The 22628-nt window shown below is 40.1% G+C and overlaps 1 protein-coding gene across 2 annotated transcripts in view; it reads left to right on the top strand.

Moving 5' to 3' along the window:
• The window catches only part of EFNA5 (ephrin A5), a gene marked incomplete at both ends in the record, with an annotated part of 293870 nt that extends 271447 nt beyond the window's left edge, over window positions 1-22423 (top strand). Inside the window, 3 exons of one of the 2 annotated variants that reach the window (XM_080705717.1) lie at window positions 16084-16149; window positions 16563-16643; window positions 22302-22423. In XM_080705717.1, the coding sequence (XP_080561843.1) occupies window positions 16084-16149; window positions 16563-16643; window positions 22302-22423 (269 nt within the window). The remainder of the gene's footprint in view (window positions 1-16083; window positions 16150-16562; window positions 16644-22301) is intronic. The other variant, XM_080705718.1, reaches the window with a different exon arrangement.
• Between the last annotated feature and the right edge of the window lie 205 nt (window positions 22424-22628).

Here is a 22628-nt window from a genome sequence, read left to right as displayed (position 1 = left end):
GTTTTATTTGCGGTAGCCTACGTATCCCCAGACTCTGATTTGGCATAAAACATCTGCTTCATGATCTGCTTCAAGGCCAGTTCCTTTTCTCCAACAAAGGTTACGACTTCAGGCAAGCTGTGCTTCCACTGGCAGGAGGAAATTTGCCCGAAGACTTGATTTAGTCAGAATCAAAGCATCCTGCCACAGAATTTCTTTTTTCAATTATCTCCGAAGAGGCAGCCAGACTTTAAATGTATCAGTATAATAAATGTAATGAAATGAGGCAGACACTCCTTCCCCCCTGTCGCTATCAGTGGGAGATGCGCACACAGTTGTGCACCGGCCCCCGGAAGCCTGTGGCACTTACCTAGCTATCTGCCAACACACAGATCTTGGCAACAACACATGGTAGGGTGGCCTTTGGATGTCTTCTAGCTCATCAGCCTGATAAATAAGCGCGTGCATGGGTTTCACCTGCAGTGTTTAGATCTTTCGGGTTATAAAAGCAAATTGGCGTGATGCTGAAAGTAATTATTACCATTTTTCACAGTGAAGACGTGTCACATGGCCTTTGCTTTGTGGTACAGTCCTAATTACTAATTATGTTTACCCACATGATTTTGTTGTGCATAGTCATTTTTTTGTTGTGGTGGTTTAAGACAGCTCTCGCTAGCCTTACAGACATATATACAAAATTAAATCCTGGCATTTTATTATGCTAGAGCAATTAGATGCCATCTTTGTAATGAGAAATATGACATCTCCATCACTCTCCTGTATATTTTCATATTGTTTTAATGCAGACATTTGCCAGAATGGAATATAGTCTTACACACACACACACACACACACACACACACACACACACTCCTAATTGAATATCTGCATATCTCCAAGGAGTCCTGTGGGTGAAACCATGTATTCATCTTCTTTAGTTCTTAGGCCACTTTGGTTTAAGAGTAAGAACTGTTGCTTTTATGAAGTGCCTTTTTCTATAAAGTCAAAACCTCACAGCAGTGCACAGAAAGCCGATGGTATAAAGGAGCTAAGTAGAGTCTTTAATAGAGAGAGCTGGGTTGTAAGTGTTTTTGTTCCTACGGAGCAGATAGATTTGGCTCCATCTGTTCCATATTCATAACAAAGGAGCGCACTTACAGGAGGGCCAACTTCCCCCGAGCCGCCTGGTAATGATCCTTTCACCAGAATGAAAGCTGCTGAACCCAGTGGCTTGGCCCTGCGAAAAGCAGCTCGCAGGATTGCCCTTCAGAATGCCGATTTCCTTGTAGCTCAGGTTGACATAAATTTTCCCAATCTAAAGAGTGAAAAGACTGGCTGATTTCTCACCTCCCCATAAGCACGGCGTGGTTGGGGAGTTCAAAAGGTACATGATTCACCTTCCCTTCCTACAACCACAGAAGGTGTGTAATTAGAAAGTACAGTTTAGAAAGTTTGCACTTGAAGGGTCTCAAGGTTTCACAGGGGAGAGGCGGGTTCTTGAGACTTTTAAGTTGTTTCTATTCAGATTTTTTAATCTTTTTTAAAACTGGGGTTAATGAATAGGAATATAACTTACACCAAATAAGGAAAAACCCCTGTTGAGTTTTGTAATTAGGAAACTTCAAAGCCAATTTCAGCTGAGACCTCTTAGATTAAAAAGATAAGTTGACCCAAGAGTTTTCTTCCACTACGCAGAGGAAAAATAGAATGAATGTTTCCCCCAAATGCCGAGGAATGTAATAAATCTTATTTATATGACATGTAGAGTCAGCACAGAAATATAAATGATTCCTTAAATCTTAAATAGCATACTGGTATTAAACAATTGGCTTAAAACTTAATAGCACATCATAGATAATGAATAGAATACTTGTTTTATGTTAGCTCCACAAGAATCTTAAGAACCAAGCATGGCAAGTGGGTACATGCCTATAATGCCAGTATTTAGGAGTGTGTGACTGGAGGATTGCAAATTTGAGGTCAGCACAGTAACTTAGTGAGGCTCTGTTTCAAAATAGAAAGGACTGGGAGTACAGCTCAGAGGTAGAATGTCCCTGGGTTCAATCCCCAGTATCACACACACACACACACACACACACACACACACACACAAAAAAAAAAAAAACCCTTAAAAATAGATACGTACTTTGAAAGATGGTTATCCTTTTCTCCATTCTGCACACTTCAAATGCTAGAAGCTCCTAAAAATGCACCATTGATTTATTTAATATCCTTCATGTTCAAGTTATAATTATAATTTATCAACCTATTATTATCCATCTTGCTACCATCTGTGCATTATCTGCTTGCTAAACCAGGGTTTCTGGCAAATCGAATAGTAAATAAATCTTTCCAAAAGTTTGCAGCAACTATAAGATGTGTGAAGTTTTCATCCTGCTACCAGTGAGATTGCTCTGAGAGTTCAAAGAAGAAATATAAAAGCAATATTCATGGAGAGTGAAAAACACGGCATATCAATCAGTGGAAATCTCAGGTTCTTAGAACCATAAGCAACTTTGGTAATTTTTTGTAATAGAGGAACCTAAAGACTTCTGGCTTACTTAGTTTTCAGTTCACTCATTTATTTATTCATTCAAACATATTTTTGGTGCCTAGTTTTGCCAAGCACTCTAATAGGCTTTGAAAGCACTGTGGTGTAATAAAAAAAAAAAATTGTTCCTCTTTTTTGGAGCTTACATCTCCAAAAGCTACTGTAAATAGACAATAAGCCATGAAGCAAACATGTCTCTAACTGTGGATTACACCAGGGCCGACAGAGCTGAATGTGGTGACAGGGAAATATGCAGGCAGCTTTTAAGGGGCTGATGTTGGAGGGCTTTGCTGAGCAGGCTGTGGGATCCTCTCCTGAATGACACTATCAGTATGCATTTTTAATGCAGGGGAAATGGTGGCTTTTGTCCATAGAAAAGTTATCTAGAGGGTTACTTTGGATTTGAAATTTAACATTTGACTTATTCAAGTTAACAAGTTTTAAAAATAATTCTTCCTCACCTGGGCATGGTGGCGCATGCTTGTAATCCCAGCATTTGAGAAGTTGAGACAAAAGGAACGCGGTTTGCGGCCAGCCTCAGCTATTTAGTGAGGCCTTTGCAACTCAGTGAGACCCTGTTTCAAAATAAAAAATAAAAATAGGGCTGTGAGTGTAGCTCAAAGGTAAAATGTCCCTGGGTTCCATCCCTAGTACCTAAAATAAAATAATTCTTCTTAAACATTTTAAATCTAGCCTATTTGAATTAGCTTATACATCTATCTATCTATCATATATATCATCTATATATCTATATCTAGAGGATATAAATATTTGGCTCCATTTACAAACTTAGTTATAATTTTTACTATTTTACATTGAATATAAAGACTTAATTTGTTCACTATCCTTTGAAAATTTGTTCTCTATTCTTATAAAATATTCCACTTGTCTAACTGTAAAATATTCCCCAATACTTAATTCATTCTTGTCATTATAAGTTAAACTTAAAAATATTATAAAGCTTTAGTTCTTATAAATGTTCTTAAACTGTATATAAACCTAAGATTTCACTTTATCACGAATCTAAATCAATTTTTCCATTATATATTTTGAATTGGAATTACATGTTTGACCTGTTATATGAATTGGCCAAAGTTGTCCTATACTTTCAAATTATTACAGTTACGTATTCACAGATGGTTTTTCTTACATAAGTAATACTAGTTATGTGGTTTTGATTCTCTTAAAAACCGCCTATTCTTAGTTTTTAAAAGTCTGCTGTGGTTAAGGGATAGTCATATCCCTCAACACAATTTGGGGGTTACAGCTTCATGTGATGTCTGAGGTGCCTTAACTTTATAATGGCTAGGGCATTTCAGCCAGGATGACTTCGCCTGTATATGTGATCCTCATCGCACGGTGCTGCTTTTCTTTAGTATTACTTAAAGAAGCCCAAGGTCACCTGCATCCTAGCCTTATCTTTCTGCTCTCTAGAGGGTCTGCAAACCCTCTATCTTTTTTTTAGATTCTACCTATCTTTGATACCCACATTCCCTTCACTTATTTGTTGGGACCACACACTCTTAGAGATGTTAAAATACTACCTACTTGAATTGCGTATGTCTCTATGGTTTTGTCTCATTATTAGATCACAGTCTCCAAAGTTATTCTGTAAGAAGGAGCATTCAGCAAAGGGAACTCTCCAGGAAAAGGAACTTTTGTTTTCTTAATGTATTTGGCATTTAACAGCATCCCTCTCCTCATTTTTCTTTTTTTGTTCTAATCCTGAGTTTTAGTTCACGGCTGGTCAACAAAACACTTCTTTGTGTTACTTTTTCTCTTCTTTTTTCTTTTAACAGTTCTATCCTCATTCTCTACCTCTTTATTGAACACCTGTTAGGAACAAAGCAATAGACTCCCAGAACCAAGAACCCTGCATGGCTCCTGTTCTTTCAACTATACTATCAGCAATAAGATGTAACGGCCAGTTCTAAAACGAAACCAAATGGAGCACATCCTAGGAGGGAGATAGAAACAGATGTTGTAAGAACCCAGAAGAAGGTTATTGCGTTTGAGAAAGGGGACATATCTCAAATGGGCAGAGGGAGCTGGAATTTTGAGAGGTAAATCAAAGGTCACATGAGTTTAAAAAGCAGACTTTCTAGCAGATTCTGGCAGGTAATATTGTTGGGACTAGCTATTAAGGTGTATTGAAGGAGGGAAGAGAAGGGAAAAGATAAAGAAACACACTAAGGCTGGATCAGGTTTTAATAGCCCCTGGTGGCTGCACCACCCACTAGGCAATGGATGGGAAGGCCTAGACATCGACTTGATTGGAAATGGGCCTGCTCAGAGACAGAATAAACCAGAATTGAGTCCCTAAGATTGGCTTTGATTTCCTTCACTCCATCAACCTCAAACCCCCACCAAGGAAAGCTTTTCTGTTGTGAAATGAACTGTGCAATCCTGGTACCTAAACTTCTCCCTTCTTGGTAAAATTGAGCCTTCTAAAGACAGAGAACATTAATTTACTCAGGCCTCTGGAGTTCTATTAGGAGCCCGTACCCCAAAACAATAGATAGTCCTGACTAGACACTTGTATTTCCATCAGAAATGATAGCCATGGAGGAAAACATGTTCTAATGGATAAGTAAAACAATTAAATCATAGTTGATGTACATAAATAAATATTTACCCAAATGTCATTCAAGGGAATACAGAAGTGTGGAACAGTACCCATTTATATATAGCAGCATAGTATTCCCAAGGTTGTTAGTGCAGAGTGGTGTCAGCATCCACCTCCCGGCTTCCTGTCTTCGGTGCTGTCTCTGTAGTGGGTTCAACCCTGCAGCTGCAGAGGCAGCCTCAGTGCCCAGCCTGGTTGCTTCCCTGTAGAATTTATATTTTTATCTTTGGTCTGCTGTCCCCCTAATTTAATAGCAGGATTTTACTCTTCAAATGGGTCAAGCTGGGTGTGGTGGCGCACCCTTCTAATCCCAGCATTTGGGAGGCTGAGACAGGAGGATCATGGTTCACAGACAGCCTCAGCTACTTAGTGAGACCCTTTGTAACTCAGTGAGACCTTGTTTCAAAATAAAGAATAAAAAATAGGGCTGGGGGTATAGCTCAAAGGTAGAATATACCTGGATTCTATCCCCAGTACCGCAAAAAAAAAAAAAAAAAAAAAAAGGATTGCAAAACCAACTCTCAGAATTGTGGCATGATTTTAAAAAAGATCTTCTAACCCTGTTTCTAATTCTCTAAAAACATTCACCCCGGCCTCAGGGCACAGCTTCACAATATCATCCTCTACTATCCCTCCCCCCAAAACTCTGTGGTAGAATTTATATGGTAGAAATCGTTTTATAAATTTTAGACAACAGAGCCAGGCACGGTGACATGTATCCAGAGTCCCAGCTACTCGAGAGGCTGAAGCAAGAGGATTGCTTGAGCCCAGGAGTTCAAGGCCAACCTTGGCTACATAGTGAGACCCCGTTTCAAAATTATAACATAAAATATTTAAAGTAAAGGCTCACATTTGTCTCTCTGGTTTTCTTCATGACTTATAAATAACTTTTGTGGTACTAGGGATGGAACCCAGGGGCATTCTACTTCCGAGCTACAACCCCAGTCATATTTTTTTCCCTTTATTTTGAAATAAGTTCTCATTTAAATTGCAGAGGGCCTCACTAAGTAGCTGAGGCTGTCCACGAACCCTCAATCCTCCAGCCTCAACCTCCCAAGTACTGAGATTACAAGCATGAGCCACCATGCCCGGCTTATAAATAACTTTTTCGTTCCTGTCCCCTCCCTCTCTTATCTGTATTCAGAACTAGAGACCTAGAAGCGGCCCTAGCTGGGCCCTTGCTTTGAGAAATCTGAACACAGAAGAATAAGTACAATGCTGATGGTATCAATCTGGAGAGTAGTGAGATAATATTCTATTTATTTTATTTTATTTTTATTTTTAATACAAATTTTTATTGAACATAAATGGTATACATTTAAACTATACTTGGTGCCCTCTCCCCCCCACCCCCATTTTCCCTTCCCCCTCCCACCAATGACTGTCCAGGGTAACCATGCCATATTCATACTTTCACTCATATTCGGATGTAGACCCTCATTAATCAAGTTCAGCCTTCCTCCTCTCCTATCTTTCCATTCAAACTTTGCTGATATTTCCCCTCCATTATCTGGAGTCCCACTGGTATCCTCTGTGTTTCCTAGTTTTGGGCATATTAGAGGAAACATATGTACCTTCTCCTTCTGTGCCTGGCTGATCTCACTTAACATAATGCTCTCCAGGACTTTCCATCTTCTTGCAAATGACATGATTTTGTTCTTCTTTATAGCTGAATAGAATTCCATTGTGTGTATTTCCCTTAATTTTACAATCCATTCATCTGTTGATGGAGACCTGGGTTAGTTCCATATTTTGGCTATTACGAATTGTGCTGCTATGAACATAGGTATACAATAATATTCTGTATTTGTAAGGATCTACCACCTGTGATTCCAAGTGCTCTGTAGAGTTTTATAGCCCCTCAAAAGTAGGTGATACTTACCGGGCCAGATGGCACAGGACTGTAATCCTAGTTACTTGGGAGGCTGAGACAGGAGGATCATAGGTTTGAGGACAGTTCCAGCAACTTATTGAAATCATCAGCAACTTGAAAATGTCCTGTTTAAAAACAAAAACAAAAAAAAAAGTAAAATAGGGCTGGGAATGTAGCTCAGAGGTAGAGTGCTCCAGAATTCAATCTCCAATATCACACAAACACAAAAAGTAGATGATACTTAAAATTTGTCTTGAAAAAAAAAATTGTCTTGAGAAGGGAAAGCACATGGGGAAACTGAGGCCTAGGCAAGTTAAGCAGCTGGCTTATGCCTCAAAATCAGAGTGGGTGATCCAGAGAAAGAGTACAGAGCATCATTACACTCAAACCACTAAGCCAAGGCCTTTCCAAGGACCCTCACCAACGAGTTAAGAATGAAGAGAACTCAAGGACAGATTAACATTTTTTTACGAGCTTCCCTGAATTGTATTAACTTGATGATTTATTAGTAATTTACAACCATGCTACATTAATGCAGTATGATAACAATATTGTTCCTGTTATTATAGTACAAATGAATAAGGGGGTATGTGGCTTTTATTGCCCACCATTTAACAGCCACCTGAAAGCATATCGCACACAGTGGTGAAAGGAGACTATGGAGGAGGAATAACATAAATTGTCCTTCTTGTGGGATTCTATGACTTCTGCTTTTTACCTTTATGATGTGGCTTCCAGCTGAAGAAGAATTTTTCTAAGTGAATAGTTCTGCTTATTTTATTGTTGTTACCATTGAGTTTGTGTTTTTTAGTGTTTGGGTTTTTTTGTTTGACTTGATTTGGTTTGGTTTTTGTCAGATAATACCCATCTAGTACAGCAGGTTCACTAAAATCACCACATACAAGAAGCATCTTGAAGTCCTTGGACATTTTTAAATCAGGCACAACTATGTCTCCAGAACAGTTAGTACACTAGTTAATAACAGGAAATTAATTTTGTCCTAACGCTTCAAGATGTTCAGGGATATAAAAAATAATAAAACGTCTAATAATAAAATTAGCAACATATCTTCATGTTTGTTTTTTAAATAAACAGTTTAAATAAGATCTAAATGTTACCTCATTTTCTATGGCTATATAGGTGGACTAGATCTTCTCATTCACTAAAGAAAGAGAAAAAGTCTAGAATCACACATTGATATTTCCTTTAATTGTCTTGAATTTTCCTTAGAAATAATTAGAACTGCTTCCTGGAGTGGACATATTTAAATAATTCTCCTAAATCAAAGTTGTTTTATTCTTTTTTATAACTCAACAGCTATCAAAGTATACAGGACAAATGATACCCTTTTTCCCTAGAAACAGGTTTATTGTCACTGAGCTTTTTAAAAGCCAGTAAAAGTTTGCTCAGACCTCAAAATAAATACTACGTACATGGGATGATAATGCCCTATTTGTTTATTTCCAGAAATCAGTGGAAAGAACCATGTCCTCAGTCATTTGAGGTAAAAAAATGAGGCAAAGAAAAAGTAATTGATCTACTGAGACTTAGCTGCTGGAATTTAAATAATACTCAAGTTAGCATTTGCAGTGAGAACTTTGCCTGAGGGGGTAGCGAGATGGGGGAGTTATGGTTGGGATGGGTGGTAACTCCCAATTTCTCTTTTGCCTGAAATTGCCCAGCTGGAACTTATTTTACCTCCCTGGCCCTGAACTTCTCTAATTATTTGTTGCCTGTTACAGTCCCTCTGGTGTTGAAAACAAGTTTTAACTTGGGGAGTAGGTTTTTTTCTACCCTTCCTTCTTGTTATATTGTGGGAAACATATCCCTCCCTTTTTCTAGTTCTTTAAAAACAACATCCCCAGAGTCATATCAAAGTATCAAATATTTACATGGTATTTTTAATTTCTCCAAGGCCTCCATACTTAATAGCCTCCCTTCCAGAGTTTACATCTGGGGCCTTGACCTTAACCTGCCATTGAGTTAAGTCTTGAGCCTGCTGGCTGTGAGAGGTGAATGTGTTTGGCAAATACACCCAGCTCCTGTGGTCACTCTTAGGATGCAAGATCCGATCCGTAGCTGGAGCAGTGATTAAAACACATGACTTCTGGGCTGGGCATGTAGCTCAGTGGTGGGGGCGCTGAGTTCAATCTCTAGCACTGCATAAACAAAACAGGAACAACAAACACCCTGTGACTTTTGAATCTCAATAGGTAGAATGGTGTGACATGTTCCATCACAACTGGTGATTTAGATCTTAATCTGAAAATTAAGTGTTGTAATGCATTAAAAAAAAAAAAAAAAGGCCGATGGTCAGTTGCCTGTTGTTGCCAGGCTGTTCTTCCCTAAGAAGAGGCCTAACTTTGAAGAGTTTTTCTGAGGGTCTGGTAACCATTTCCTAAGAAGTCCATATGGCTTTGGTTAATCTCTATCCTGTTCTTACCCTCCACTTCCCCACCCTTCACCCATACACACAAAATGGCTTTTATTGATTCATTAAATTCTAGGAAACAATTCCTGTACTACTCCGTACCTAAATGGGTTTTACTTTTCCGGCATTCATTTTGGAAGGAATATTAATGCTTAATTCTGCCTTCACCTGCCTAATTTGCATATATTTGTGTTGTGTGTGAAACTGCATGAAAAACCAACAGGGAGGAAAAAAAAAAAACTGGCCCCAGCTAACAACTAATAACCTATCTTTTCTTTTGACTTGCTCAAATTGAGAAATATTGCCTGTGGCAACCACAATGAAAAACTGCATTTTTAATGCTCACACAGGCTGGTTTCTTTACAAAGGAGAAAGTGGCTGACTGTTCTTAAAAATACCAAGCACTCAGATTGACATGGGACACTGAAAAGAAGAAGAATTTGGGCCTTTGGAATAAAGATTCAAGGCTGAGTAAGGTTAGGCAGAAATTTTAAAGTTGACTAATGAATACTGTATTGGGTCTGAAAGTGTGCAAGAAATATGATACAAGAGTCTGACCTTTGTCCTGCCAAACTTTTGGTTCTTCATATAGAAGAATGCTTGGTACTTTAATCACCATGGAACTTCTGAGTTGCCTGAAGTCACATCATGTTTACATATAATTCGGTGGCCTCCGTAAAAGATAATTGATAGGAATTTTTGAAGTAAGAGAAGTTCTAATTTATTTTAAACTCCTTTCATTTCAGATGTTTCCAAAGCTCACCTTATATTCTGTGTGTCACATAGGAGGAAAGGTGTTTTCTCTTGCAATTTCAGTTCACATTTTGTATCACGACTTCAGTTCCCCCAGCAAGTGGGAGTTAAAGTGAGACATCACGTCAACTGCTAGGAGCACAGGTTGTCTGCATTAGCAAAAACAAACTAAGTTGCATGAGAAGGAAAATGAAAAACAGTTTTTAAATGCTGGAGTGAGAACAAATAGATGTGTCTTGTAGTATTTCTTCGACAGCAGTTTATAATTATCCCTCTTCAAGGCATATTTTAAGTGGACTTGTAACGGTAGCTTGAAATGTAAACTGGAAAGGGATCCAGTTGTACAAGCAGCAGACTGAGCGCCGAGCGGCTCTGCAGAAGCAAGGACAGGGCTGTCCCTGCACAGAGCAGGCTGCGACATCTTAGTCCTTTAATCTGAAGTCAGCCGGGGAAAGCCAGGAATTATACAGATTTGTCTGTACACTGCACTATTTCCGTTAGTTTTTTTGTTTTTAAATATTGTTATTGGTGCACTGGAATCATACATCATAGTGAGATTCATTGTGAATGCCAACATACACGCATATGTCAGTTGGTGTATATCCTTTCATCTAACCTCCTCCCCCCACACACAAAATGGTCACCTTCCTCTCTCCCCATACACCTTAGTGACATTGGTAGTGAAACCTTCTTACATGGACACAATCTTACTTGTCAGTTAGCTCTTGATAAACATATTCCCCCAAGATAGGGCAGGGTTTGACCTTGCCCTTCATGAAAGGAGATACCTCACCACACCTTGCTAGGGGAGGTACCTTACAGCGACGTTCACTACATCAGAGTCATGCAAACAAGATGGAGGTCATGGCTATAAAAAGTCTGGTCCACGTGTAAGCCTTTGGTGTATTCATTTCGAGTCACCCCTCCATGCCATTTTGGCATTGGGCTGTATTTCTATTTTCTGTATTTCTATCTTTCGAATAAACTTCTTTAAATCTTCAAAAAAAAAAAAAAACCATAGTCCCTCAAAAGTTTGTGGCCAAAACAACTTTATTTCAGAGTTTCTATGGGTCTGAGTCCAGGTTCAGCTTTGCTGGGTCCTTTGAGTCTCCCACAAGGCAGTGGTCAATACAAGGTCCAGTTAACAAGGATTCACTTTCTGGCTTTCTCAAGGGGTTCTTAGCCAGATGCAGCTCTTTGTGAGTTGTTCTCTAAGGCATCAACTCCTAAGTCCTCTGAGTTTCTTGCTACATGGGACTTTCCATTGAAAACGTCACTGCATGGCACCTGACTTCATACACAAGAGAGAGTGTAGCAAGTAGGGAGCCCCAGACTTGCACAACATAATCACAGGGGCGACATCCCCTGATTTTGGCCATGTTCTTCTCATTAGAGGCAAATACTAAATCAGAAAGGCCTGCATACAAAGAGGAAGGTCACGGGAGCCGTGTCAGGAGCTGCCTGGGAGAAGCACGCTGCTGCTGTTCTCTTGCTGGGTCTGAATGATAGACCTATAGTGAAGTGGTGTGAACTGGACATATATCTGCAATGCTAAGCACAGTTTTAATAAATACTAACTTGAGGACATTGAATCTGGTCCCTCTTATTTACCAGCTTGGCACAGTGCTAAGACAAGCTCACCTGAGTCCCAGGAGACTCAGGAGATGGGTTTTCAGGAACAGCTGAGGTCAGGGCCGTGGCTGAGGCCATGGAGCAGAGTGAAGACCAGAGGCCCTCATGGCCTTATTAGCACGGCACTCCAAGCACAGAGAGCCAGAGGGCCCCCAGCTTGTGTTTCATTATGTGCTGCAAAATTTTGATTGGTACTTTGCAACTCATTAGGAGGAAGGGACCCTACGGATTGATTTATTAAGATAATGGAAAGGGAGGTTTTGCTTGTTTTAGTAGTCTCTATATCCCTACTCCCAACTTCCAGTCTCCAAATACATATTTTTAACAGGAAAGTGAGTAAAGGGATGTGAATTTGGATTTTGTGGCAACTATTTAAGGCATTTTTCTTGTTTTAATTTGAAAAGTTCCATTAGAAAATTTATATATCTTTTGGAAGACCCCCTAAGTCTAGGCTTGCTTCACCGGTTACAAGCAAGTTAATACCTCCTTTTGGTTGTCAAAGCTCTCTGACTTGAGAATTTAAGGATGAGATGATTTAATCCTTTTGTACTGGTCACTGGTGGTTGACTTTGAAGGGCCTACCAAGCCCCTGATAAAAAGTCTCTCTGATAAGTATATCTGCGACACCTTCACACTCCAAGACAAAGCTCATGCCCCCTGCTCGAGGCAGTGCTAGCACTTCATGAAAACCCCTGTTGTCACACGGATCACTTCAAGTGTCCCAAGCTGAGGTCCTATTTATGTCCCAATGAGAGTACGTACAATATAAGGGCAGGAACGGATGTCTTATACATCTTAGCATCCACAGCATCTAATTAAGATGCCGGCACATAGTAGGAATCTTAAACGCATTTGAAATAATGGATGAAGCCGCAGGAGTCTATAATGCAGTTTTCAATGCTGACTAATTTCCTAAAGAAAGCAACCCAGGTTGTTCTATACATAATGCATATATAAAGTTAGCTGTAGATTTTCTTTTAACTAAGCTAATATTGGTCATTATAAAGAGCTGTTTCTCTAGAGTCATAGGGATTTCTATGACCTGCCTCCTGACAAAATGTAGATATATGTATGTTAGGTTTTTACTTGCTCAGTACCATCCTTAGCCCTATTTTTTGCTTATAAGTGATCCTGAGGGGATTTTCTTTCAAAGTTTTCTTGCAGGGATATTACATGTCTCAATTCCTCTATTACTTTGTGTGTTTGATGCTCAGTGCTCTGCTTTTTACTTGTGACTAGTAAAGCTCTTTAGTATTCCCTTCTATCTTCAACTATTACTAATGATTAGCCCTCTGTATTTTGAGTGACATAAAAGCATGCTGCATCTGTTGACCCAGGGACCAGGGACGTGAGGTGAAGACACCTTGGCCAATATGGAGCGAAGCTGCACTCTCCCCTTCTAAGACCTTGCATCAGAATGGAGTTTTGCTGGCATATGGAAAATGCTTTTCTTTTTCTAGCTTGGTTTTAGTTTTGTTTATAAATGTGTCAAATAAGGAACCCAGGTTATACTAAGCTAGCAAAGCACATTTCTCAGATTGGCCCTCGGGGTTAGGTGTTTGTTTCATGAGCTCTGGCCAGAGATTGCAGAGTCAGCGCATTTAATGTAGTATATATCCACACTTCCATATCACATTGTATGTTAATATTGTTTATCCATAATTTTGTGTGTGAGTGAGTGAGTGAGTGTGTGTGTGTGTGTGTGTGTGTGTGTGTGTGTGTGTTGCTGGGGATGGAACCCAGGGACATTCTACCTCTGAGCTACACCCAGCCCTATTTATTATTGGTGATGCTGGAGGTGGAACCCAGGGGCTATCTACCTCTGGGCTATACTCCCAGACCCATTTTATATTTTATTTGGAAGTAGGGTCTCACTAAGTTGCTGAGAGCCTCACTAAGTAGCTGAGGCTGGCTTCAAACCTGTGCGATCCTCCTGTCTCAACCTCTCAAGCGCAGAGATTACAAATGTGCGTCACCACGCCCAGCTATTTTTATCGTGAAACAGGGTCTGACTAAATTGCAGAGGGCCTCACTAAGTAGCTGAGGCTGGTCGTGAACACAGATCCTCCTATCTCAGCCTCCCAAATGCTGGAATTACAAGCGTGCACCACCACACCCTGCTTTTATTCATAAGTTTTTCTAAGGATTAGTATAGTCTTCAGTCAGTACTACAAAGCATCAGTTACATTATTGTTGTCTTAACTTTTTCTGGTGATAGGAAATGAGGAAGTAAGGCAGATTGGTGGGGAAACAAGGTTTTTATTTTGTATTTTATATAAATGCATTTGATGTTCAGGGACTGTTACTCATCCAATAGCTAAGTTTTGTGTCCCTCTTTGTGAGCTGGTTAGAGAATTCTCTAGTTTTTGTTTTTTTTTTTTTTTACTGGATGGCTTTTTGTTTGCTGCTGTTTGGTTATTCTAATACACTCTGCAATAATTTGTATGTCCTGGATTTATTTCTACTTAACAGAAACGTGCAAGACCTGCACTTAATCCAAAAAGCTTCTGACTAAAACAGTTAAACACTTGATCCTGCTTTGAACCTGTTTATCCCTCAGTATCATGTGTAAAGTTATTTGCATGTGGCAAACCAAGTTTAGAGTCTCAAAGTGAAATCATCCGAGCTCAGAACTCTATAGAGCAACAGTGCAAATATCCATATGCCACTTTCCCACGCCACCTCTCATGAGTTAGACACACGCTCCTTCAAGAACCCATGGTTTTCCTAATGAATAGGAGTCACCTATCTGTACTCTGTGACATGCACATTTGCAGTTGGGGTCCACAGGAAGGACACCATTTCCTGGATCAAACCACAGAGTGCAAATATTGTGCCCTAAATAACACACTAGTTACTGTAAATGTCAGTAGAGGGAGTTCTTCCGAGTTTGATTTAATGAAAGCCTACAGCAAAGCCAGCTGTTAGCACTTCTTAACTGCTTGTCAGGGGAGATGGGGAGGGCCGAAAACATCTTTTCTCTCTACTTTTGTCTTAACATTAAGAGTTTCAACAGGTGTTGAATAGTGACACGGGGGTCTTTTATTGCTTGACATCTTTTAGTTGGTGAATTTATAAAGTTCTCCTATAGGATAGTTACATGGCTCTATAGTTACATAAGGAAATTCACGTAAAATTAGTTTGGAGTTTGCATCTAGAATCCTCACGCCTGCAAAGTAAATATTTTTATTTTCTGAGCTTTCCGTGAAGAATAATATAAAAATAAAAGAAAGAGAAGGCACACCAAATGCCGGTCCACTCTCTGCCACTTTGAGTATTACCAAACTAATTTTAAGCCATGTGTGTTTTGATTGATGTCATCTGCTTCTTCTGAACAAAGAAACCACTTGAAGCAGGCACAGAGGGTGGAAAATACGCAGTCCTCATTTCTGTAATTTTTGTCATTTCTAGAATGCATTAGTAAACACATGTGGTTTTAAGGTTCTTACCGACCCTGGAAATCCCTTTGACGTTCTGCTGTGCATACTGTGGAGAGATAATCTTTCAAACGTAGAGAAAGTTTACAATCTTATTATCTTGAAGAGGAGAAGAAAGTTTCTTCCTCAAATGATTTATAACTTGAAACATGTTGTCATGTTTTGGTAAGCCCCGCTTTATTAATTCCATCCTTCTCTGTGGCAAATAAAAAAAAAAAACACATAATAATGGTGCCATTGCAACACAGTACTTTCTCAATAGCATATTGTACTTATAATAGCATGATGGAAGTTTCTGGGCTCAGTTTAGTCATATAGAAAGCAGAGCCAAGTTCTGAGTAAAACCTCTAATTGAATTACCTGCAGAGCACTGACAGACAAGCTTTCAGGACGGACAAAGCTCAGCTTTCCCCAGCAGAAATAGGTCATGTTTAAGTCTGCCTTGTAACTATCTGTTATTGGTTTTCGCCAGCACTTGTACCATGAGCCTCTAGTGGGCCCTATTCCCAGCAGTGGAGGGGGAGCAGGTCATAAAGCAAGAGGGCTCCAGCATTATCCTCTTGATTTCCAGAAAATTGATAGCAGATCAAGTTAGATGGAAGCACCTTTGAAATGAGAGTCCAGAGTATTTTTTCACAGATTATCCACATTCTTGCATGATTCCTTAAGTATTGCAAAGAGAAGACAGTGGTATGAAAGTAGCTCTTTCTGTAGCAGTTAGATCGATGGGGAAATGATTATTTGTTTTAAGTAATCGGTTGTTGTTCTTTCCTTTCTCTTTCGCCTTCTGTTTTACCACAGCCTCTGCAATCCCAGATAATGGAAGAAGATCCTGCCTAAAACTCAAAGTCTTTGTGAGACCAACAAGTAAGTTCACTAGAATGAGCTTCAGAGGGTGCCTCCACCGCGCATGCTTAATCGTGTGGTCTGGTTCACAGCGGTAAAAGTTTGTTGTTTTTTTTTTTTAACTGTTAAATCTCGTGTGGTATCTGTTTTGTATATCAACATCCATATTTAGTTTTCATCATATTTTTTCTCATCATTCTTCATGATGCTTTTATTTAAGTACACAGCAGTTGCTAACTTGTTGTTTCTTAGAGTGTTGTACGTGCAGAGATAATGGGAACGATACTGGCATTTGGAGACATGCCATTGATTGTAAAACAATCTCTACATAAATAAAAGGAAAAAGTAGAGAGAAAGAAAAAAGAAAAAAAGAAATGGGAGTTTAAGGGTGTCATCACTAACATATTTGGCTGTTATCTCTATTTTTGTTATAGATAGCTGTATGAAAACTATAGGTGTTCATGATCGTGTTTTCGATGTTAACGACAAAGTAGAAAATTCATTAGAACCAGCAGGTTAGTATGCTTAGAGAATCTCTTTTAACAAATGCATCTCTCTCTGGTGCTTCCGTCCTTTTTTTTTTCCTTTCTTCCTCTCCGCATGCATGCATGTTACAGCCGTTCTGCTTTTGCTCATTGCTAGTAGTGCTAATATTACTTATATTCTTCCTCATCCCTCCAGTATCTTTGTGTAATGCATGTTAGATTAAATATGACTTTTCTTTTTTTTTTTTGGACATGGGTTTCACGTAATGCAGTATCTAATATAGAAGCCCCGTCAGAATGCTAAAATCTCACTGCCTTTTACCATATCCTCAGAGCATGCCGGTGAATCACTCTCAATAGTAAAGAGTATGTTTTTCACACAGACAGAAAACATTCCAATTGTGTATGCTTATAAAACGTTTTTATTATATCCAAACCTGTGGATAAAAGTAGTTTAAGATGACAACACAAAATGGCAAGTCATTTAACATATTAAGTTTTCCCTAGAAATTCATGCGCATCATAGAACTGATCTAAAAGCCTTCATTTTATTTCAATATGATTTGAGCGGTTGTTGTCAATAGCAGTTGGTCTGGAGAAGTAGAGTTGTGTTGCCATCACACGTTCATATGCCTGCTGCTCCCACAAATGTGCGCAATAGCTGGTAGACCCAAATGTGACCCTTGATTGCTAAAGCAAAAGAAGTTATAAAGATAAATACATCTCTTTTTACTGCTCCCTTTCACACACCCAAACATTCCCAACATTGAGAAGGACAATAAACCGACAAGAACACTCGTTAATACATTTGCACTATCGCACACCCTGGATCATGTAAAACTATAAACCATCCATTTGGTCATAAGTTCAATTTGGCCATCGAATGCAACTAGATTCTTTGCAAAGGGCGGGGGCCATCTATCCACAGTATTTTGAAGAATGCACCCGGAAGCCGATTTGAGCTCCCCTTCCTGTGTGATATCTTTTCCTCCGTCCCCCTGCTTGAGATCTTCATGACTTTCCTGGCCCATCTCCCATGATCAGCTCAAAGCCAAAGGGAAATAAAACAATTTCCTTTTCACAGAGAGATTTGAGCCCCGTTATGTAAGTGAAGATTTTCTACCTTGTTTGGTCTTTGTGTAGTAGGACATCTCTTTCTTACGTTTCTAGAAATTAAAAGGTTTTGAGGTCCACTTTAACCTCCAGGTATTGTTAGTGGGATAACACAGTCAATGAGCCTTAGGGAAATTTACTCTGAGTAAATGCAGTGCCTCAGGACATACAATAGCTTTCACCTTGTAACTGACAGGAAGAGTTAGGTTTTTCCCCAAGCATTCTTGTTTTTCTAAGGCAGGCATTTCACCCACAGAGCAAGGGAGAGGTGTGCACAATGAGCTTTCAGAGGCCTTAGCAGCTCCCCAGGGATCAGTTAGCCGCTTTAGAAAGTGGCAGGGAATGAGTGCTGACGCAGAAACATTTTAATTGTGTCCTGGAAATCTGGAAGCATTACTGTGACTTTCCAAAGCGCGACTCCCCACAAGCTGGAGGATGTGGGTCATCCTAGGAGCTGCTCTGTAAACGGGATCCCTTTTAAAAGGACACTCTTCCTCTGATGTCTGTGGAGACTGGCCCAGGCCACAAAGCTGGTGAGATCCAGGCTTAATATTTAAAATATTTAGCTCCCATTCCAACAGTAACATAAAAGTAGTATTCCAGGCCAGGCATGGTGGTGCATGCCTGTAATGCCGGTACTTGGGAGGTTGAGACAAGATTACAGGTTCAAGTCCAGCCTCAGCAACTTACCAGGGCCCTCGGCAACTTAGGAGACTCTGCTTCAAGCTAAAAAATAAAACAAGACTGGGAATGTAGCTCAGAGGTAGAATGCCCCTGGATACAAATGTGTGTTCTTACACAGGTTCACACAAACACACACACACACACACACACACACACACACACAAACACACGAGTGTGCTAGGGCTGGGGATGTAGGTCAGTGTTAGAACACTTGCCTAGCATGCACAGATCTTAGATTTGATCCCAAGCACCACCAAAAAGAAATTAGTATTATGTCACCACTACTAGGGGTATAGGTGTTCAGAAAGGGGACTTCACTGTCCTGATTTTGTTAGTGAGACAATAATAGAATAAGTAGCAAAGTTAGGTGTATTATAGGCTAGAGATTCCTGGGATGAAGTTTTCTAATACACATGCAGAATGAAGGCATATCTTTCCCATGATCTCTTTTCCAGGTAAACTCCATTGCCTTTCTGGAGATCAAGAAGCTATTTAAAACATAACAGATTGCACATTTTTTTTTTTTTTTGGTAATGAAGAGAGGCATACTGAGGACTGTTGTGCTATTTAAGAAATTACTTTTGAAGTCAACTAATAATAAAAATGCAAGACATTAAGGCACTTTCATACATGAGCATATTTCACTGTCTTTTCAGAAACAAAGCCCCACTGAGCATTAAAATTCACAATGGCCCTAAATATATTACATATAACTGATGGAAGTTTGCAAAATTTTAACCAAATATAATTCCATGTGTGTATGTGTGTGTATATATGTATGTGTGTGTGTCCATGGGCACACACATGTGCACAGATACTGGAGAGCAGAGTGTAGGTATCCATGCAGGAAAAGCTCCTTGAGTGAATCATGACTATATTTAAGGGCTGGCTGGGAGCATCTTCACTATAAATGTGAGAAAAGGTCGAGCCACGATCCCCGGCAGTATGAATGTCATAACAGAGTTGAGTCCCTAGCCTTATTCCTTAGAGAATTCAGCCAGAACCGCTCCTCACTACTGTGTTAACCTGTTGCGTGGATGAATATTCACCTTCACCCAGCTCTGGGTGGACTTTCTGAATCTAGCAAGTCTGAAAGGATTCCATTGCATGTTCTCAGCAATACTAATTCACCTGTCTTTGGAATGTATTTGTCTTTTTTTTTTTTTTTTTTTTTTGTCTGCTTGCAACACTCTGCCTGCCAGTTTCCTATCATCAGGGATGCAGGATGATCTCAGGGCAGACATATGCCACATCACATGCTCCAGAATATTACTAGTGTTCTCTCGGTTAACCATTGAAAGCCTCCTGTAGCCAGGAGACAAGACTCAAACTGGCTTCTGAAGAGGAACATTTTCTTCTTCCATGTTCACTGTTCCGAGTTGTTAGAAATTCTTTCATATTTAGATGTAATTTCCACCTGGATGGATTTTACTTCTGAATTCCTCCTTAGAATTCTGAAATTTCTCACATATTCCCAAATAATAACCGGTTTCTCATTTCACTGTCTGGGACCATGGAATCTCCCACCACTGAGGAGGCCCTGTCTTAGTCAAAGAATGCTTTGTTGCATCCTGACTAGAGAACATTATATTGCAGAGACAAGAAAAAAAAAAAAAACATGACGCCCCAATGCGATAGGGTGTCCCCTTTGGGGACAAGTTGGTATCTATTCTTTGGTTGTTATAAAAGGACTCATTTCACAGATTCTCTATAATGAGAGGGCTGTAAGGCACATTCATCCCCCAGGCACTTAGATGAGAAATGAAAACCTTCCTTTCCGTTAACCTGCAAGGTCCTTTCCTCACGTCTTGTGCTGAGTGGGTCTGGAGTAATGGCTGGTCTTCGCTGAGCACCTGGGAAAGAGAGGAAGCAGCGGAGGGTCCCCTTCATGCTCACACTGACTCCCTGTGTGCCGCTTGGTACCTTTTAACGGTGCACTTTCAAACTGCACAAGGAGAAGGATTGGGCAACATGTTAATAAGAAGGAGATGGGGAAAAACACAATGGATGATGTAATTTCAGGCGTTTAAATACAAATGATGTTTCTGAATGAACTCTGGAATCCTTGGGGGTTAGAGTTCTTTCACAGTTAAGCCCACAGTGTTCCACTGTCTTGATTGACACCATTTTGGTGCTCTTGAGAAAGTGATTTGGATTTTAATTTAAGACTTTTCTTATACCTCCTGTTAACTACAGATTTAATTAATATATTGGTGAGGCTGGAAAAAGAGCAGAGGAGAAAGGAGGGTCCACAAAGACATGCCTCCATTGTGCAGGATTTCATATATTTTATATATTTTCCTCCTCGTCACCTCTCTTCTTGCCCTTGCTTCCTAAACTTTTCTTATCCACTAAATTGAAGCCACCCCATCCGGGTTTGCAAAGGTCCAGGAAAGGGAGGGAGGCAGAGCTTTTCCAAGGGGACAGGCCACAGGGACAGGAGCTCACAGGGCAGAGATGCGATGCAGAGAAGACAGGTTTCTTATTTCACGTGATGGAATAAATGCAATAAACAGAAACATCCAAAATGAGCACGCCTGGAACAGCTGTCATCCTGTGAGCCTGGAAAGTGGCCACTTTAAGGACAGACAACGGGGAATGGGACTCTACCCAGTTAAAAAAACAAAAAGTATTCTTGCTGTGACATGCTGTGTGGTAGGAAATATAAATGACTTTAAATTATTAGATGTTTAATCCATTATGAAGCTCCAGGTACGTCATTCAGGGATATCGTGGGATCGTTTTATGAGGTCCACGGGATTGAGAGCAGTTACTAGAGCATCCATCACTTGTTGCTCTCTTCTCTGACTAGTGAGTGAATCTTAGATGACAGGTGCTGAGCTCCTGCCACAAGTTCCCATGAGGCTGCACAGAGATGCACTGTTGGCCTGAGAGCATGCCCTTCAGAGGTCATTTAGTCTAGAAGTGCAGTGAGACCAGGTGGAAGGAAGAGGATGTGCCACAGTGAAGAATAGCATGGCCCATGGGCAAGCCTCCATCTCTCTTTGGGCACTAATTACTGCAAAGTTCCCATTTCCAAGTTAAGCCTGTTAATCATGCAGATCAGGGAGGCTATCCAAAGTCAGAGGCAGCCTCGTAGAACACTTTATAGCTAAATAAAAGAAGCTTAACTCACTTAATCCATTTTATTTAGAGGAAAATTTGCATCCATGCTGATAATTTATGTGCCAAGCTTCCGCCTGATAAGAATAAAAATAGTCAAGTTCAAGTAATTTAATCCTGGAGATACAGGGCCTGTAATGGAAATAGCACCATAATTGATTCCTAATTGTAGGCAAACCAGTGGGCACCAGTTTATTGAATTTTACTGGGCATTACATATAGCCAATTTTAAGTGCTGTTGTTTTGGCACTTGGTTTTTCATATTTGAAAATTCACCTAGGCATCCGACAACCAAGCATTCAACACTAATCCTACGAAATGGCTGAAGAAAGAAAAATGAGCAGCCCATTCTGGTTAACCACTAATATGCCGACATAACTGCCTCTTCCCCTCTCCCTGTCCAACATCCTTTCCTCCCTGTGGCATTTCGGATTTAAAAGGCTTATTCAAGTATCTCAAGTTTGTTCAAGGTGTGCCCAACTGCTCGCAATCCCAAGTGGCTCGTGTGGCAGAGGCTACAACATGGGCACAATTTTCTCCCAGGTTTTAAAGGAAAATATTAATATTGCCGAGAAAGTTCAATTTTGCCTGCGTCTCCTTTGTTTGCTGTAAATAATGAGTGATTATGCAGACATGAAAGTCAATGGTGGCACAAGGTTCATTACCCTACTTTGCAGAGGGTGGCGAGGTCTGTTAACAGCAGGCTGCTGCAAGGGAGTTATTAAGGATATGAAATCTCATTGGAATGTGTGCTTTCTATTTGAACAGATGACACCGTACATGAGTCAGCCGAGCCATCCCGCGGTGAGAACGCGGCACAAACACCAAGGATACCCAGCCGCCTTTTGGCAATCCTACTGTTCTTCCTGGCGATGCTTTTGACATTATAGCACAGTGTCCTCCAGTCACCTGTCACAGAGAACATCAGGGTCTTGGAACACCAGAGATCCACCTAACTGCTCATCCTAAGAAGGGACTTGTTATTGGTTTTTGGCAGATGTCAGATTTTTGTTTTCTTTCCTTCGGCCTGAATTCTAAGCAACAACTCGGGATCGGAGGGGGTGGCTAAACTAGCGGCTGCCCCCCTCACCCAAG

Source organism: Muscardinus avellanarius (assembly GCF_963383645.1).
Source record: "Muscardinus avellanarius genome assembly, chromosome: 1".
NCBI classification, from domain to species: Eukaryota; Metazoa; Chordata; class Mammalia; order Rodentia; family Gliridae; genus Muscardinus; species Muscardinus avellanarius.
This window is presented reverse-complemented; position numbering and strand designations above follow the sequence as displayed.